The 20,981-nt window shown below is 41.0% G+C and overlaps 1 protein-coding gene across 6 annotated transcripts in view; it reads right to left on the reverse strand.

The window, feature by feature from the left end:
* dock10 (dedicator of cytokinesis 10) overlaps positions 1–20,981 on the reverse strand; it is a 237,631-nt gene that overhangs the window by 87,926 nt on the left and 128,724 nt on the right. For all 6 annotated transcript variants that reach the window (XM_078410849.1, XM_078410845.1, XM_078410848.1 and 3 more), the window contains exons 7-12: positions 20,526–20,660; positions 14,858–15,053; positions 13,556–13,632; positions 11,563–11,646; positions 3,201–3,356; positions 1,176–1,397 (exon numbers count right to left, since the gene is read on the reverse strand). In XM_078410849.1, coding sequence (XP_078266975.1) covers positions 1,176–1,397; positions 3,201–3,356; positions 11,563–11,646; positions 13,556–13,632; positions 14,858–15,053; positions 20,526–20,660 — 870 coding nt within the window. The remainder of the gene's footprint in view (positions 1–1,175; positions 1,398–3,200; positions 3,357–11,562; positions 11,647–13,555; positions 13,633–14,857; positions 15,054–20,525; positions 20,661–20,981) is intronic.

Genomic DNA, 20,981 nt, shown 5'->3' on the forward strand with positions numbered 1-20,981 from the left:
GCTCTGGAAATTAAATGCCAACATAGCGTCTATAATTTAAACCTGTTATAAAGTTTGAGGCACAAGTAATATTCTTCAGCAATGTTTGAAAACTACGTACAAAGGATAGAATACCATATATTAAACATAACAAGTAACCCTACAGAAAACGCAAGCTTCTATGAATTATGATGCATGGATTTTTAGCTACAGAAACATTTTCTTGAGTATTTCCCACAATTAATTACCAGTCACTTGCCTATCAGGACAGGGCTATGCCAAACTTCCTAAGGATACCTCATACAATCTAACAATGAAATGCTAACTTCATGTAGCTTCATAGAATTTAAGCAGGAAATTTTGGCCATATGATAAAATTGGAACATTGTTTGCGATTCCATTCATTGGACTGGAGAGAAACAGTTGTGAGTGTGGCAATTTTCCGGTGCTTTGCATCTCTTCAATTGAGATAATTTGTGTGCATTTAATTATTTTAAGTGCTTTCTAGTTTTCTCAAGCTTTAAACATTTTCTTTAGATTTCAGTGGCGGCACAGTGGTTGAGTTGCTGCCTTACAGAGCCAGAGACCCGGGTTCGATCCTTACTATGGGTGCTGTTTGTACAGAGTTTGTATGTTCTTCCTGTGACCTGCGTGGGTTTTCTCTGGGATCTCCGGTTTCCTCCCACACTCCTAAGATGTACAGGTTTGTAGGTTAATTGGTTTGGTATAATTGTGAATTGTCCCTAGTGTGTGTAGGATAGTGTAAGTGTGCGGAGATCGCTGGCCGGCACGGACTCGGTAGGCCGAAGAGCCTGTTTCCGGCTCTGTATCTCTAAACTAAATTGTACGTTTCATTTCTTGTGTTTTGTTAATGGTTCTGAATGCACATTTATTCAACCTTTTTAACAGCTGCTGGTTCAGTGGAACATGTGACTTAACTTTCTGTCAACACAATTTTGTAAGATTTATGACATGAAGGTTCTTTGTGGCTCTGGGTCACAGGTCACGTTGGAGCTAACTTCACTCCGGAAGTTCTCATTAGGGGCTCCACGCAAGGTAATAGCTGGATTAGCCAGTGGGCAGGTGGTGAGTACAAATGTCTCATCTCTCCCGGGACATTTCAGGCCATTAACTCATATTCACTCTGCTGGAATGTGGCAGTCAACGGAAGGTGAACAGAATGCACATCTTGTTACCTGCTTAGGGTATTTTAACCATTCTTCGGGAAATCCTCGTAGCTGTGGCTCTCCAGACTTCTCTTCTACAGCGATACATTTCCCACTATTTTCTGCCCAGGCCAACGATCCTGTCACCAGTTGTCTAACACTCTCAAGATTTAAGTCCACGTGCAAGTCTGCAGATATTTTTCTGTTTTCTCGGATATCAAAAAGGGCAAGACTGATGAAAAATGGTTCAATCTGCACAAAAAGTAATTAAAATTAAAGTTGTTAATTACGTATGAAGTAGTTAACTTGGCAGCAATATCACACGATCTAAATCAATTAAGTACAAATTTTAGAGAAATGGACGATTTGTTTTTTTCTTTGGGTCTTTTACCCAGATTAAGAGAATCAAGAACACGAGGACATAGGTTTAAGGTGAGGGGGTAAGGTTTTAATAGGGACCTGGAAGAGCAACTTTTTTTTTACATATAGGTGTATGGAACGGGCTGCCAGAGGAGGTCATTGAGGCAGGTACGATCACAAACTTTAAGAAACATTCGGATAGGTACAAGGATAGGAAAAGTTTGGATGGATATGGGCCACAAGAAGGCAGTTGGGATTAGTGTAGATGGGGCAAGTTGGTCGGCGTGGGTAAGTTGGGCCAAAGTGCCTGTTTCCAGGTTGGATGGCTCTATGAATCTATGATTCTATCTGCTTGTTTTGCTCATTCTTCAAGGCACTGGCTCTCTGCTCCTGTATGACTCCACCGTCACCTTTATTATGTGACCCTATTGTACTTGGCAGACTGTGAATAAGAACTCACCATGATCATCATGAAATTCGCCATGGTGAAAATGTGCCCAACTCTAGTACAATGTCCACAGAGGTGATTTCAACTTGGGTCGCACATCACACTGCCATCCTAATGCTACCCTTCAAAGTTTTAAAAAGGTTGGGAATATTGAACTCCACATCCTTCTCAAATTTACAATTCATGACCCAAATATTGGAGATATTGAATACTCCCATGGAATTTGTATGACAAAGTAAAATGACCCAATAATTAGGTTTTTTTTGCAACTCCCATTGCCAGATGCACATGCGGATGGCACGGTTTGGGATGAGGAAAACTGCGAGACAGCCTGCTTCTGGGAATGCAATCCCCTGTACAGACTGTGCTGTACAACTGTTCCTTTTCATTTGTTCAATCGCAGCTTGCACGTGAAATTGCTGACAAGAGTTCTGCAAAGAATGGATCTCCGGGCTGGAGAGGTTGGATAGGCAACCAGCAGAATCAGAGACCCACGCCACCCTGACCAAGCACTCATTTCACCCCTGCCATCGGGAAGAAGGTACAGGAGCCTGAAAACTGTAACATCCAGGTTCAGGAACAGCTTCTTCCCTACTGCCATTCAGCTATTAAACACTACAACCTCAAACACACTGAACTACAGACTATTATTGTTATTATTGCACTATTATTATTTTAATTTTTTTTGTGTGTACGTATGTGTGCGTGTATACACATGCATATACATATATATGATCTATATATATATGAGTATTTGTGAGTATGTGTATATAAACATACACACTGAACTTTTTTTCCTCATTTATTATGTTGTTTACAGTGCACTATCTTTACATATTCTATTGTGCTGCTGGTAAGAATTTCATTGTTCTATTCGGGACATATGACAATAAAACACTCTTGACTTGAATTTCCCCTGACAACTGTTAGTCTATTGTTGACACATATAGGCATTTCAGCTGAGCTCAGATCAAGAATTTGCACAATATGAAAGTGTTGTAATATTATACTGCAAAATTAGCATCTATACAGTATTAAGAATGTTGGATCAGAACAAATCAGTAAGCATGTGGAAATCAAATAAAATGTAATTGGTGAAGATGTAATTATTTAATGCAGTGGAAATTAAAAATAAAAATAAAGAAAATACACGGTGAAAGTGCTGCTTCAGAAGCATAGAACTGTATATCATCTTACACATAACAAATGATTGACTTGAATTCAATATTAATGGAGGATTTGCTTACATTAGTCAGCAGACCACTTTCAATTTCATTGACACATGCCTGAAGATTTAAGACAAGTGACTTGCATACAACCATGATACGTTTGCCCATCTTCAGGTCGTAAGGCCTCACCAAAGGCTCATTCACAGTAATGTCCTCCTTTTGTGTTTTGAGGATCTGAAAAGACACAGTAATAATGAATGAATGCCCACGAGGCCAAGTTTTTATCCGTGCATCATTTAGATTGTTATCCTGTCTGGTTAACGGAGAACCAATATTTGGTAATGTTCAATTTTTTTTCTTCATCTTTATATATTTCTATTAATTCTCTTAAGAGTATTTTTGGCTTTCAAATGATGAAATTACCAATGTGGCTATTGGTGTTGGGAAATTATTGGATTGTGAAATTAATTGCAAAATGGCATAATGCTTTGACTTTCTAAATTCAAACACACTCCAAATTGTTGGTATAAAATCTTATAATACTGATACAAGATCTTAACTTTTAATATGATCTTTTAATGTTATCTTAACTTTTAATAAGAATAAGGGGTAGACCATTTAGAACTGAGATGAGGAAAAACTTTTTCAGTCAGAGAGTTGTGAATCTCTGGAATTCTCTGCCTCAGAAGGCAGTGGAGACCAATTCTCTGAATGCATTCAAGAGAGAGCTAGATAGAGCTCTTAAGGATAGCGGAGTCAGGGGGTATGGGGAGAAGGCAGGAACGGGGTACTGATTGAGAATGATCAGCCACGATCACATTGAATGGCGGTGCTGGCTCGAAGGGCCGAATGGCCTCCTCCTGCACCTATTGTCTATTGTCTATATCATTATTATAAACACAAAATAACCATATTATGGCAGAAATAATAATTATTTACAAATTGTGCATGGCATTTGAAGAATAATTCAGAAGAGAAGGAGATACTCAAAATTGAAATGCGGAAGAAAATTTATAAACAAGTCAGGTTTACAGAGAATTAAATGTATTTTCCAAACTGATTTTAAAACTGGTTGAGGAAGGTAGAAAAATAAATTTAAACCATCTAGTTTTATATGATGTAAAGGTAACGGTATATAAGCTCAAAAAGTAGATGAAAAAATATCTAAAAACTTAAAATATAGAGGTAGCAATCAAAATTGATTTTGCAGGAAAGCTTGATCAACCACATTGAATTTACTGCAGTAAGAACATAGAAAACAAATGGAGATAATACAATAGATTTATGGTATTTGGACGTTCATGTGTCTTTGAAAGGCATCTTAAGTATTCATGTTTAAGATCAAAGCATGTGGAGTCAGCGGACTAGAAAATAAATGGATTGCAAATTTACTACAAAACAGAAAACAAGGATTATGGGTCAAAGTTAACGAGTCATCTTGGTGAAATATGTGAATGGTGCTCCACAAAATCTGTGCTGAGACAATTCATGGGCGTAGCGATAGAGTTCCTGCCTTACAGCACCAGAGACCTGAGTTCAATCTACTAAAGGTGCTCTCTGTATGGAGTTTTCAACATAACTTAAAGTTACATTCTTACTTGTTTCAAAGTGAGAGACCAAAGGATTGATTTTATATCTCTTGCTACCCAATCTGTTCCTCGATGTCAAGTTGCTAGGATTTTGATTGATCCTCCAACCCAGCTTCTAAGCCTAATCTCCTGTTCAATACCCCACAGCCAGGGCCGTTTTTACAGCATTATGGGCCCCCGGGCAAAGCAGTGTACTGGGGCCCCTACCGTTACTCTCCCCCCCACCCCCCTTTCCCTACCAGCCCCCCCCCCCTGTCGTGCCGGTGAAAAGCACTTACCGAAAAGCACTTAGCGATGGACTTAGGGTGCTACATTGTTGCGAAAAGCACTTACAGATCGCTGTGAGAAACACTGGGACCGAAAATGTTGCGAAAAAAGCACTTATTGAACCTACATTTTTAAAGTAGTATTTATTTATTGCAAGTCACTTAACATACACAGATCAGCATGGGGCCCCTATGCTCGTGGGGCCCCCGGGCAAGTGCCCATCAGGCCCATGCGTTAAGACGGCCCTGCCCACAGCATTCATTACTCAATCAGTATCCGATACTTGATATTCCCTCAGCCAATGGTTCAATGGTGGTTTAATTGTCACACATGCAACTGCACTGTGAAATTCATCTTGCATATATTTCACAAAGTCCAAAGTCCAGTCGGCCCGTGAGCTCGAAGTATTAGAGCAGATCCCATGAACTGATGTCCCTCTTCTCTCCTCGCCCGGCCAATTTAATCCATTCCCTTGATGTTCCTGATTCGACACTTAAACTTAAAGTTCAGCTTTCCCTAACATCCCATCCCCTCTAAAGCCTCCCCAGACCAGTCTGAAGAAGGGCCCCAACCCGAAACGTCATCCATCCATGTTCCCTAGAGATGCTGCCTGACTCGCTGAGTTACTCCAGCACTTTGTGTCTCTATTGTAAACCAACTTCTGCAGTTCCTTGAGGCATCATACAGACTGATTAGTGCTGCACAATCCTTTATTTTAATCTTTTGGGCTCTGTATTTCTCGGTCTTTGTTCATCTTCAACTGTATCACTTTGGCCCACCGAGTTCTCACTGAACAACGATCACCCATGCACTTCTTCTATGTTACCCCAGTTTTGCATCCCACACACTAGAGACAATTTACAGAAGCCAATTAACCTAAAAACCTGCATATCTTTGGTGGAGTGGGAGGAAACCGGAGCACCCGGAGGAAACCCACGAGGTCACAGGGAGAACAGGCAAACTCCATACAGTACCTGATGTCAGGAATGAACGCGGGTCTATGGTGCTGTAAGGCACCAACTCTACCGATGCACCACTGCGCTGCCTAAATAATCCACAATTCTAATATCTCATGCAGTCAGATTGAATAGTCTAAGAATAAAGGGGAAGCCATTTAAAACTGAGGTGAGAAAAAACTTTTTCACCGAGAGAGTTGTGAATTTGTGGAATTCTCTGCCACAGAAGGCAGTGGAGGCCAATTCACTGGATGAATTTAAAAGAGAGTTAGATAGAGCTCTAGGGGCTAGTGGAATCAAGAGATATGGGGAGAAGGCAGGCACAGGTTACTGATGTGTAGGAAAAAAACCCGCAGATGCTGGTTTAAATCGAAGGGAGACACAAAATGCTGGAGTAACTCAGCGGGTCAGGCAGCATCTCAGGAGAGAAGGATTAGGTGACATTTCGGGTCGAGACCCTTCTTCAGACTGATTGTGGATGATCAGCCATGATCACAATGAATGGCGGTGCTGGCTCAAAGGGCCAATAGGCCTCTCCTGCACCTATTTTCTATGTTTCTATGAAATAATTATAGGTGAAAGAAGGGAAACTAAATCACTCCACGATTTAAATGCTACCTTCCTGATGTTAATGGCCTTTGCTGAGACAGAGCATAGGAAGATTTAAATCCAAGCTCGCTGCGATGACGTGAAAATCATGTTCCGTCTCTTTGACCGATGGGAACAAATTTTCATTAAAAATGAGTTCTCGACCAAAGCAATTGAAGGCTACAAACAATCTGTAGAGGGAGCTAAAGTAACAGGTTTCATTTTATTGATGGTTGCAACAACCCTGTTTCTATTTTTGCTTTCAATAGTTTTTCAAGCAAATATTTCTGTCATCGTTATGACAAACACAGTTTTAAGAAAATAAATCCAGTAGAAGGAAAAGGATCAAGCGTGCTGATTCCGCAATTTTTGCAAAACACTTTAGCGATCTTCAAGGCACACAACTCCATTTTTTTGGTGTCTTTTGGTTTCACCTTAAATAGAGCGACCTCGTTGAGTGATGAGGGTCAAAGCTTACTGCAGACACTATTGAAGCAGTCAAGCACATGCAATGAGCATCCGTCTATGGTTTCCTGTTCTTGGCCTGCGAAAGAGCTCAGCAGGAAGTGAATTTGACGTGATCAGAGAAGCAATTTAATCAGTTTTTATGAAAGAAAAAAATATCATGCAAGAAAAAGGTCATTGAGATAGGGAAGCCAAAGGGGAGGGGTGGTGGGAGAAATTCAACTTTGGTTTTAGCACCAAATGGTTGATTTCAATGGAAATTAATCAAATGATAATAAAAATCAAAAATTGTAGATGATCGAAATCTAATTATTTTTTTTTAAACAGAAAATGCTGGAAATACTTAGTAGGTCAGGCTGTATCTGTGTGAAGAGGAACAGAGTTAACGTTTCAAGGTTCAGAACTGGGAAGGACAGAAATTAAGTTTGTTAACATGCAGAGATGGTGGAGAGGGAAGTGAGGGGAAGGGTGGAGGTAAGAGGAGGGGGGGTGGAAGAAATGACCCTGGTACATTAAAATCAGGGTGACTATGTGGATATACTGTAAACAAGGCCATCTGGTCAATGAGTGAATGGCAGCAGTTAGAAAGTCTAGGAAAATACAGACAAAAGAATGTAGGAGTTGGGAAGTGCAGGGGTAGCCAGGCTCAGCATGTCCTTCACTTCCAGAGATAAAGAAAAGTTTCAGACACTATTGTAGGTTTGACACTATCGCACACATTAAGCACTAGCAACTGGAGATAAATTTCTCTCCCACAGAAAAAAAAAGGAAAGAAAAATGTTAAAGCAAATGGTGTAAATCTAAAAAAAGGAGCTAAGTATAAAAAGGAGAAGTGTGAATTGTTGCACTTTGGGAGGTCAAACGTATGAGGAACATAAATGATAAATAGCAGGACCCTTAAGAGCATTGGTAGACAGAGGAATTCATAGCTCCTGGGAAGGAGCAACACAGTGGACAGGGCGGTAAAGAAGGCACATGGCCTATTTCACTTTATCAGTCAGGGCACTGAGTATAATAGTTGGCAAATAATATTGCAGCTGTACAAAACTATGGTTGGGGCACATTTGGAGTATTGGGTGCAGTCCTGCTTGCCACATGACAGGAATGTGAAGACTCTGACATTGAGGCTTGGGAGAGTTTACAGAAGAGGTTCACCAGGATGTTGCCTGAATGAAAGAGTATTAGCTATAAGCAGAGTTTGAACAAACTTGGATTGTTTTCTTTGGAGTGTAGGAGGCTGAGGGGTGTCCTACTAGAAATATATAACATTACGAGAAGACTAAATCGAGTAGATAGTTAGGGTCTTTATTCCCCATATACTAGAGGGCCCAGATTTAAGGACAGAGAGGGAAAGTTTAAAGTAGATTTGCCAGACAAGTATTTTTAACACAGAGAATGACTGGCGTGTTGAACATGCTGCCAGGGGACGTGGTGAAAGCAGATATGATCATGACGTTTAAGAGGCATTTATTTGGACACGTGATCAGGCAGGGATGGAGCTGTACGGTTGTTGAGCAAGCAGATGGGATTAGTTTGAATGCACTTCATGGCAAGGACCACCAAAAAATAATGAGGAGAGAAACAGACCAAAGAGCAGCTGTTAACAAGAGTACAAGAGAAAGAAATGCATGGAGAAAAGCGTTGCTTGAAACCTTGAAGTAAAATCTTCATCTGAACATTTTGCAGTGAAATAAAATGTTCATTTTATCATAAAACTGAAAACACACTAATTATTTCTCTTTCCATTATACAATGACTTGAGTTGGGGTTACTGTTTGGTGCAAGTAGCCATGCTTCATGAACCTACCCATGCAGCTAACTGCTCCATTACGGAAAGTACCAAACCACAATAACCAGACTCTCATACAATGCACACCATAGGGCAGCAAACTAGGAACTACTTGCATCATTTAACGTCATTTATCTAAACCGTTATACTTTCAGTGCCAACTGTACGTTTCTTACCCCTCGTGTTCTATCGTATTTAAAGCACATGAATCCTCCATAAAATGTTAATGCATGCCTGAAAGTTACCATAATGACTTTGCAATAATGTTTTCTCACATTGAGCTTTTCTTAGCTGCATATCTGTCTGATTCACTACACCACACTATTAGTCAACTGTACTGCTGAAATGAACCAAATTGCATTAACTCAGCACTTTTAAAAATCTGCAGAAACTGTTAGTACTCATCAGAAGAGGCAGCAACTTTTAAGCGACCTGAAGTTAACGTTTCATGTCGATGACCCTCTTCTAAAGAATTTACTTGAAACATCAACTCTGCAATTCTCTTAGTCTCACAGTCTGAAGAATGGTCCTGAACCACATCATCACCGATCCATGTTCTGCAGACATGCTACCTGACATATTGAGTTAATCCAGCACTCTGTGTCTTTAAAAAAAACCCAGCACCTGCAGCTCCTTGTGTCTCCACTCTCTTACAAATGCTGGTTGACCTGCTTAGGGGAGGATGGGGGTTGAGAGGGAAAGATAGATCAGCCATGATTGAATGGCAGAGTAGACATGATGGCATAATTCTGCTCCTATCACTTGTGAACTAATGTGTTAGGCAAGTATAATTATTTTTTTATTCCAAAATCTTGTCACTGGCAGTCTTGAGTTGGAAGTTAAAAGAATGCTGAAGATAGTTCCAGCTTGTTAGAATTGACAAATATTTCCCTTTTGATAGATAAAGCCAACAGAGACAGGAAGCAAAATAGGTTGAGTAACATGACATAAGAGTCTGTGGTGCACACAAGCTTGACTATTATCAATGATTTATCTTAAAGTGACAATCGTAGTTATGGAGTCATCGAGTTATACAATACGGAAACAGACCATTTGGCCTAATTCATTCATGCAAATCTATCCATGTAGCTGTTCAAAAGTCTTTTGAATTGTGTTATTTTATCTACCTCAACTATTTCCTCTGGCATATACCCACCATCTTATGTGTGAAAAGGTTGCACTTCAGGTGCCTATTAAATCTTTCCCCTCTCACCTTAAATCTATGCACTCTAGGTCTTGATCCCCCAACTGTGGGAAAAAGATACTGTGCATTCAGCATCCATAACTATCCCCCTGATTATTTTATAAACCGCTGTAAGATCATTGCTCATCCACCTGTGCTCCAAGGAATAAAGTCCTAGCCTGCCTAACCTCTCCCTATAGTTCAGGCCCTCGACCTCTGGCAACATCCTCTGCACTCTGTCCAGCTTAATGGCATATTTCTTATGGCAGAGTTACCAAAACTCGACACGATAATCCAAGGGTGGCTTCACCAACGATGTGTACAACAATAATATTGTTTATCAACGCGGACAGTGTGGAGAGAGTGTCCAGCTTCAGGTTTCTGGGCACTCACATTTCAGAGGACCTCACATGGTCCAATAACACTGCTGCACTGGTCAAGAAGGCGCAGCAACGACTGTTCTACCTGAGAACACTGAAAAAGTCTGGTCTGCCCCAACAGCTGCTGACGACCTTTTACCGCTGCATCGTAGAGAGCATCCTAACACATGGCATCCCTGTGTGGTATCTCAGCTGCACGGAGGCATTGAGGAGAGCTCTTCAGCGGGTAGTCTATAGAGCTCAGAAGATTATCGGAACACAGCTACCAGCCTTGGAGGGCATCTACAATACACGATGCCTCAGGAAAGCCGCCAGCATTCACAAAGACTCCTCACACCCCTGCAATAGTCTGTTCGAAATTCTACCATCTGGTAGATGCTACAAGGCCTTCTACGCCCGCACCTCCAGACTCAGGAACAGCTTCATCCCCAGGGCCATAGCTGCTCTGAACCGGTCCTACTGAGTCGGATGGTCACGTCGCACAACGAACCGGCACAGACCTATTTGCACTTTATTCTGTTTTAAAACTGTTTCTGATTTTGTTTCTCTGGGTTGTCTAAATTTATGTTGATTAGCTAATTAATTTATTGCATCGTATGGAGGTCGCATTCCCAATCTCGTTGTACCCCTGTACAATGACAATAAAGATATATGGTATTGTTTTGTATTGTATTGTAATATAATGTCCCAACTACTATACTCAGTTCCATGACTGATGAAGGCCAGCATGCTATGTCTTTTTCACCACCCTATCTACCTGTGAAGCCACTTTCAGAGAAATACGTACTCGCACTCTTGGATTCCTCTGCTCTAAACCATTCCCCAGGGCCCCACCTATCACTGTTAAGGTCCTGCAAAATGCAACACTTCACACTTATCAGAATCAAACTCCATTTACCACTCCTTGACCCACGTGCCCAGCTGATCAAGATCCTGCTGTAATTCCCGATAACCATCTTCACTGACAACGATGCCACATACTTTAGTATCATCTGAAAACTTACTAATCAAGCCTTGTAAATTTTCGTCCACTATCAAGTAGACTGGTACTTTATGGCAAATTCCACAGCAGCACAGGAAGAGATCTGGGAAGTATATCTGGTTGCCTAATTGCTTGGAAGTAGCTTTTAGAACAAACAGATTTGATTTGTCATTTCTATTGTTAATATGGAAAAAATATTGTCAATTGGCAGGATTTCCAGTATTAAAAATACATCACTTACGGGTATATCAGGGTCAAGTGAAAATAGGTTCAATCGGTTTACATTTCTGGACAGCTTTATGGTTTCCTCTGTCTCCGTAATATACTGTCACCAATAAAAGAGAAAGAAAAGAGTCTGTATTAATTTCATATCTGAGAGCTTTATTTCTCATTTTTAATCATTTTTTTAATTTCCCTCTTATAATTCCATCTACCATTATCTCCCTGTGACACAAATTTACTTTTGATACTCTATTCCTTTCTCGACTATTGTAAAAGTATTTTTTAGATATTTCATGCCAATTTGCCACTATAAATCAATTCCTCCTCCTTTATCAACTCTATTTGCAAATTAGTAGCTGCTTCGCAGAATTCTTAAAAATCTTCAGTAATCTTACTCACTTCTGCAACGTAGATCATTTATTTTAATCCAATACCATTAGATTAACCTCCGAGGTTACCTATGAATGTATAATTTCTTTAAGTGTTTGTCATTGTTTCTCAACTAGAAAACCCTATAATGACACTAAAAGTTGGAGGAACTCAGCGGGTCGGGCAGCATCACTGGAGAAAATGGAAAGGTAGTGTTTAAGGTTGAGACCCTTCTGGAGAGGAGACGGTTGCCCACCTCCTTGAAGAGTGTGGATTTACAAAGAGAATCTGGAAAAGTTTGCAAGGGTCCCTGTTATTGTCGCTGACAGGTCCATAAAAGAGGACTCGATGATTTATGGACTTTTCCCCAGGACACATTCGGAGACGGACATCGAGTGCTGCTGAAAGGTCATCAACTTGGTGAAAGACGCTCATTGGTCTGCCCGAACTTTGTTGACCTCCCAGCAGAGCGAGATGGCCGCCGGGAAATGTTGCCGGCAAGCCCGTTCCGGACGGCAGAAGTACGTACCTGCTGAGGGACCCACTGAAGCTTGGTGCAGCCAACACCAAGGCTCTGTGGGGGACATGGGGGGGGGGGGGGCAACAATCTAGGGTTCTTCCGCTGCTGGACATTGAGGGGGCAGGGTGTGGTGGAGATGCCTCTCAAAACAATGGAAGAGATTTCACCCCAGGGAGCCACATGAGTGACAAGGGTGTGGGTAAAATTGTGAAAGCACTATGTAATGACGAATTCCAACCTGAAACATCACTTGAAACAGATGCTCCTGTTTCCTTCCACATTCCAAAGATGTGCAGGTTTGTAAGTTAATTGGCCTCTGTAAATACCCACTTGTGTGTTGAGAGTGAATGAGAAAGTGTTTTTTTATTTCACAAAATGCTGGAGTAACTCAGCAGGTCAGGCAGCATCTCAGGAGAGAAGGAATGGGTGACGTTTCGGGTCGAGATCCTTCTTCAGACTGACGTCAGGTGGGCGGGACAAAGGAAGGATATAGGTGGAGACAGGAAGATAGAGGGAGAACTGGGAAGGGGGAGGGGAAGAGAGGGACAGAATGAACTATCTAAAGTTGGAGAAGTCAATGTTCATACCGCTGGGTTGCAAGCTGTCCAAGCGAAATATGAGGTGCTGTTCCTCAAATTTCCGGTGGGTCTCACTATGGCATTGGAAGAGGCCCATGACAGAAAGGTCAGACTGGGAGTGGGAGGGGGAGTTGAAGTGCTCAGCCACCGGGAGATCAGGTTGGTTGAGGCGGACTGAGCGAAGGTGTTGAGCGAAACGATTGCCGAGTCTGCGTTTGGTTTCGCCGATGTCTCGACCCGAAACATCACCCATTCCTTCTCTCCTGAGATGCTGCCTGACCAGCTGAGTTACTCCAGCATTTTGTGAAATAAATACCTTCGATTTGTACCAGAATGAGAAAGCGGGATAACATAGAACCAGTGTGAATGAGTGATCAATGGTCGGTGTGGACTTGGTGGGACAAAGGACCTGTTTCCATGCTGTATTGCTAAACTAAACCAAACCACACTATACAACACTCACTCTGCAATTCACTGAAGACGATCAGCTAAGACAATAATTGGTGGTCATAAAGGATGCATTTGAGAGCAGTGGTGACAGTTACCTTTGCTAATTCCAGATGGATGGCATCCTCAGAGGAATCTATTTCATCATTTAAGATAACATCTGTTATTTCATCCTCTGTAAAACAATGAAGTCAAACATTACTTTTAGGAATATACCAACTCAATTATTTTAACCAGCTTCAATTTATTGCTGACTAACCTCACCAAAAACACGAGCATAATTCTACCTGAAGTTTGAAGATAAACTTTTCTTTACACAGAGGGTGGCGGGTGCCTGGAACACACTGCAGGTGTGGTGGTGGTGGTGGCAGATACGATAGAGGCTTTGAAGGGGCTCTGAAATGTGCACATGGATATGCAGGGAAGGGAGGGGTATGGATCATGCACAGGCAGATGAGATTAGTTTAATTTGAATCATGTTCAACAGACATTGTGGGCCGAAGGGCCTATTGCTCTGCTGTACGTTTCCATCTTCTATATTCCATAAACCTCCATAAGAGAAGAAACACTAACACATGGACAAATCACAGATTTAGATATTTTTTAATCTCTGGAGAATGATTATGTAATGAAATACATACTTACACATTTTTTAAATTGGTCCTGCTCTCAAATATTAGAGTGGTATTTTGTTTCCTCTTTAAAGGATTTTTTTTTAAATTGTGATGTTTTATTTTGCATTTTATCAATAATTGCAATCAGTCAACAAAGTAATTTTATATTATTGAATCGCTACAAATGTGCTTTAAACAAAAATAACTGTATTCTCAGAAGATAGCCACAAAATGCTGGAGTAACTCAGTGGGTCAGGCAGCATCTCCGGAGAAAAAGAATAGGTGACATCACCTATTCCTTTTCTTCAGAGATGCTGCCTGACCAGCTGAGTTACTCCAGCTTTTTGTGAATATATTCAGTGTAAATCAGTATCTGCAGTTCATTGCTACACTGAATGTTCAAGCTTTACTTTATGTCTACACAATGTAATAGATAACGTAGAGGATGTTTCCACTAGTGGGAGAGTCTATGACCAGAGGCCGGAGCCTCAGAATAAAAGGGTGTACCTTTAGAAAGGAGATGAGGAGGTATTTTTTGAGTCAGAAGGTGGTGAATCTGTGGAATTCATTGGCACAGAAGGCTGTGGAGGCCAGGTCAATGGATATTTTTAGGGTGGAAATTGGTAGGTTCTTGATAAGTATGGGTGGCAAGGGTTATGGGGAGAAGGCAGGAGAATGGGATTGAGAGGGGAAAAACAAATCAGCTATGATTGAATGGTGGAGTAGACTTGATGGGCCGAATGGGCTAATTCTGCCCCACCAACTTATGAACTTGTATTGACTTACCTGGAGTTTCATCCTGTTTGACGTCTGTAAGGTCCACGCTTTTTCTTTCCTGACTGGATCCTTCTGGATTGATCTGGAGGATGCGGTTCAAGGTGGAGATCCAGTCCTCCATGTCCTGCTCGCTATCAGCTGCTAGCACAAAGTACGTCACGTTGCTCATTTGCAACTCAAACGCATAACGGCGAAGTTTGCTATTCTGAATGATTCAAGAAACATGGCAGACGGGAAGAATTGAACAATTTGGTCATTTTCATTAAATACGTTGAAGTAGAATTGTGGGTATAAGCAAACAGAATGACATTCTGGATCACATTAGTATTGGTACGAAAGGACACATTTTGCTTCTGTGAATTCTATGTACAAGCAAACAGAATGAGTTTATGAATCAAATACAGATTTATGAATCTGAACCAATACAGATTTATGAACCAATACAGATTTATGAATCAAATCTGTATTGGTATACTGAATTGATTACCGAAATTACTGAAAAAACTTTTTCAGTCAGAGAGTTGTGAATCTGTGGAATTCTCTGCCGCAGAAGGCAGTGGAGGCCAGTTCTCTGAATGCATTCAAGAGAGAGCTAGATAGAGCTCTTAAGGATAGTGGAGTCAGGGGGTATGGGGAGAAGGCAGGAACGGGGTACTGATTGAGAATGATCAGCCATGATCACATTGAATGGCGGTGCTGGCTCGAAGGGCCGAATGGCCTCCTCCTGCACCTATTGTCTATTGTCCATTGATATAAAATGACACAAATTACTGGAGTAACTCAATGGGTCAGGCAGCATGCCTGGAGAACATAGATAGTTGATGTTTCTTCTGAAGAAGGGTCTTGATCCAAAACGTCACCTATCCATGTTCTCCAAAGATACTGCCTGACCCACTGAGTTACTCCAACATTTTGTGTCCTTGAGTAAATATTTTTAACTTATTTTTTCTAAAATAGAAATGAATAATTTTGGGGCAAGTTTGAACAAGAGCCTATGTGTGGAGGTGATTGCATGTTAATGGAAAGGAAAACAGTTATATTTAGGGAGTGAAATATGAAATGAGTGGATATGCAAAGAACTCTAATAATTGGATTTGATTACGCAGTTTGGAACATTTCATTAAACAGCAGAAGTAGAAAGCAATGATCAAATTACAACATGGGATGGAACCCATCTCAACATGGGTTTAGATAAGCTGATGACCCCAAAATAAAATCAGAATTTCCTTTATTCTGCGTGAGAACAAATTGCTTCACTGGGGACTCTTATTAACTCAAAATCAGATTAAGTTTGCTATGTGTTTCTGCTTAATAACCATTTTCAAATATCTCTGGCCTATCCATGTTCTCTAAAGATGCTGCCCGACCGGCTGAGTTATTCCAGCACTTTGTGATTTTTGTTCAAGATTCCAGTTTCTGCAGTTTCTTTAGATTTTTTAGATTTAGGTTTAGAGATACAGCGCAGAAACAGGCCCTTCGGCCCACCGGGTCCGCGCCGCCCAGCGATCTCCGCACACTAACACTATCCTACACCCACTAGGGACAATTTTTACATTTGCCCAGCCAATTAACCTACATACCTGTACGTCTTTGGAGTGTGGGAGGAAACCGAAGATCTTGGAGAAAACCCACGCAGGTCACGGGGAGAACGTACAAACTCCATACAGACGGCGCCCGAAGTCAGGATCGAACCTGAGTCTCCGGCGCTGCATTCGCTGTAAGGCAGCAACTCTACCACTGCACCACCGTGTATCCACTTATCTCTTGCTCAGCTTTTGCCCACCACCCACCTCTTGGTCAGCTTTTTCCCTTCGCTACAATCAATCTGAAGAAGGGTCCCAACCCAAAACGTCACCGATCCATGCTCTCCAGAGATGCTGCCTGACCCACTGAGTTACTCCAGCGTTTTGAGATTTCTGCTTCAGATATCTCTGTTTACTTCACCAAACTGTACCTTATTAAAAATCAAATAGATCCAAAACATTATTCCTCAGACTTTGACTGCACTTTGACACAAGCAAGGAGGTATGATTCTGATGATGGAATTCTTGGTATTTTTTACCCCGAAAGCTAAATATGAAAATGTTATTGTAAGATAATATTAATTAACCCTGGCTGACCCTATTCGCATCATTTCATATACAATGTGATGCGGCAGTTTTAATTCAGAGAGTGTTGCCTTTCTCTGATTTTGTTTCCACGTAGCTGTGATGTTTTAAGACTATATTTAACACGTAGCTGTGTTGTTGCATGCCCCACACAGAGCGATAACCATTGTCGCACATGTCTAGAAATTCAATCACATAGTTGAGGGTAGCACAGTAATTCAGCAGTTGGTGCCGCCATCTCACGGCTCCAGTGACCCGGGTGTGAACCTGATCACAGTTACTATCTTAGTTCTACCGTATCATATCGTTACCAGCGATCACCCCCAGACACTCGCACTATCCTGCACACTAGGGAAAATTTACATTTCTTTTACCAAAACCAATTAACCTACAAAGTGTACATCTTCGGAGTGTGGGAGGGAACCAGAGCACCCAGAAAAAATCTAATCGGTCACAGGAAACGTCCACACGGTCACAGGGATAACACTGGCGAAGAAGTATGTTCGTAGGATAGGTGAAAAGGTGACTTTTCACCATGGGTAAAGTGGGCATCTAATGTGGTAAGTAAATAACGTTTAACGGTATACACTTCTTAAGTAAACTTTGTTGGGTAAGGATGTATTGGGTTCCACACACTGACAAGAAAGATGACAGCATTGGGGAAACCATAGTTAGGAACGATTTGAGCTCTTGAGACTATTCCTAACGGAGGAAAGACAGCTAAGGAGTAGGGATTTAAAATTAGTTTTGGACTGGATATAGTTTTGGATGATATAAATATTATGCGCCAAATAGTCTCCCTCTGTGATTTTTCTTTTAGTTTAGAGGTACAGCGTGGAAATAGGCCCTTCGGTTCACTGAGTCTGCACTGACCAGCGATCCCTGCACACTATCACTACCCAACACACACGGGGAACAAATTACAATTATACCAAGCCAATTAGCCTACAACCCTGTACGTCTTTGGACTGTGGGAGGAAACCGGAGCACCCGGAGAAGACACCTCACGGGTCACAAGGAGAAAGTACAAACTCCGCACTGACAACGCCCGTAGTCAGGATCAAACCCGGGTCTCTGGCGTTGTAAGGCAGAAAATTTTACTATTGCGCCACCAGGCTGATTTAAAGGCATACGTTTTAGTAGTTCCACTTTAAATCAAAGGGAATACTTGGTACGTTTTCAGGTTTTTACAATAATCGGCCCACTGTATTCTCCAAGAATTGGACGGGATAAACTTTGGGCTGATTTAGAATGCTCGCCTCTTTTTGAGATAGTGGGTCAGCTTTTGCTAGTTTGCCAGTTGGCATAAATGGCACTGGTTCCAAGTCCAAAACCTCAACAATAATCAATGTGCGCTCTTTGAATGTTAATCTAACCTAACAATTCTAACAATTGAAACTGTTCATGCAGCTGCTAACAATACACAAGCATGACATGTTTGAGGAAACAAGAGTGCCAAGCTAAAAATGTTTGAATCATACCTCAACGAAACTATGCAACATTATTGTACTTCTCGGCTGAGCGAAGGCCATAATGGAAAATCATTAAGAGAATTTACCCCACACATTTACCCCAACTAGGCCATATATTTGGCCATACATCTTATTTAAACCACACTGCAGAGGTGATAACAAGGTTGCTTTGAATGTAATTTTCCATTTCCTAATAGAAATGTATTTCGTTTTTATACTTTCGTTGACATCTTCACATACATAGAAGTATCCTTGAATAATATTATCATTTATTTTGCTCCAGATCAGTCAGTAATGTGGGTTTGACCTTCAATTAGCATTAAAATAGTCACCGGCTGAGGACAAATTTTTACATTGTAAAGCTGGGAATACAACTTTAAAGCTGAAATAAAAAGTCAAAAATGCCAACTATTACCTTGTTGCAACAAATAATAACTTCCACCCGATAATGAGCAAAACCATGTCTTTCTACAGTGTAGGAGCACAGCTATTAGCTTCATTCAGTCATTGTGTAGAGCATCTAATGCATTTTGAACTGGAATGGATGGGATTTTACACCTGATCCACTCAATTATTTTGCAACATGGCCAATGATGTTGCTAAAATATTCACAGACATCTATCATAAAGAAAAGGGCAACAGCAGTAAAGTTGTCCCACATGAAGTCGATCATTTTATTGGCGTACTGGATCTCACCAAATGAAGAGAGGTAACAGGAATCGCATGTGCTCCACAAACTAATGCACTGTTAGAAAAATCCCTAAGTCTTTGATAAATATTCTTCTCCAATTTAAATAGTTGATGTTCTATCATGTTTAAGAGAGATAGTCATTGACAAATAGAAAATTGGTTCAAAAGATGCACAACATGAATGATCAAGAAACCATCACTCTGCAGGCTTATCCCTCACCAGGAGGGCCATTTGCTTCACTCTCGAATAGAGACCTAACAGTTCTTCACCACTTCCTCCAGACCAGAGATGTTGCTATGGGAACTTGTATAGGTCAAAGCTATGACTACCTCCTGTGGGATATGAGGAACAGTCCTAGTTTCAGTACTACTCATGTCCCCTCCTTCATCACTTTTTCTGATACACCAATGACTGCATTGACTATGCTTCCTGTTCTCTTGCATACATAAAAGTGTCATCATTATGGCTGCCAGTTTCCACACTACTTTCTCTCTCATATGGTCTTTGTCTGACTCTTCCTTTCTCTTTTGTAACTCCTCTATTTTCTTCTCAACCAATTGTTAAGCAACGAATATCCATATTAAGCCCATAGACTTCCACAACTATGTTGACTAGACCTCCTTCCACCAGTCCACCTGTACGGACTACACCCCATTCCCCTCGTTTCTCGGTTTCTATAATATTCGTTCTGATGTTGACATCTTTAAAGGTGTCTTCCTTTTTCCGTAACCACAGCTTCCTGTCCATCATAGTTGGCAGAGTTCTCAATAGCATCTTCCATTTACGACTCATTTCCCAACAAGAGCAAGGATAAGATGTTCCTTATCCTCTCCAGCCACTCCACCAGCCTCTATATTCTCCGTACTTTCTACCACCTTCAAAGTGAAGGCACCACTAGAAACATCTGGAAACATCTTTGTGCATCTGCAGTTCATTGTTTCCACATTTTGACTGCTCCACTGTGAAATCTCCTCAAGGTATGCCTACTTTCAACAAGTTCTCCTCCTTTCTGCGATGAATCTGAAGAAAGTCTCGACCCGAAACATCACATTCAGTTCCGATAGAACTGGCTGCTGCAAATTGCCGCGAGGGTGCAGTGAGTGGAAGCGAAAATATAGAAGTGTAGAATATATAACATAGAAATACGATATGATACGATAGAACTTAATTTATCCCAGGAGAGAAATTGGTCTGCCGACAGTCAAAAACACAAGATACATGAAACATGAAATTAAAGTGACGAATGGAAAGGATTGGGGATGTGCAAATGTTGGGGGGGGGGGGGGGGGGGAGGCATGGACTCGGTGGGCCAAAGGGCCTGTTTCCACACTGTATCTCTAAACACATAAAAACTTCCAAGATCACTGATTTACAAATATTAAAACAGGTTGATCATCTCCTCTTACCTGCAGAACCCCTGTACAAGAGTCCAGAAAGATACAACCCTTTGGCTCTTTGGAAATTTTCTCATCTTTGTAAAAATTCATGATATATGAGTTATCGGATAACTGTGTTAGTTGGAAGTACCGCCTCTTAAAGGACTGTAAAAGGAAATTGAACATTAATAAAGCAGAAAAATATATGTTAGCTGAACATATGTACAGCCATGAAATGAACATATTCTGGCTTTAGAAGATTCAGTTATTCTGTCACTAAGGGAAACATAATGAAACATTTGATATAATATCGATATCTAAAATACTACTGCAGAATTTCTTAACCTTCTCAATGAAGCAGTGTTTGCAAACTAACGCTGCTGAACATAATGTTTTACTCAGTTCCCTTGTATTCTTAATATCTGAAACAATTCCACATTGTAAAAGCTAAAACAAAACTTGCTATGTTAATAAAATCAATTCGGG

The sequence above is a fragment of the Rhinoraja longicauda genome, chromosome 13, assembly GCF_053455715.1.
Source record: "Rhinoraja longicauda isolate Sanriku21f chromosome 13, sRhiLon1.1, whole genome shotgun sequence".
In the NCBI taxonomy this organism is placed as follows: domain Eukaryota; kingdom Metazoa; phylum Chordata; class Chondrichthyes; order Rajiformes; family Arhynchobatidae; genus Rhinoraja; species Rhinoraja longicauda.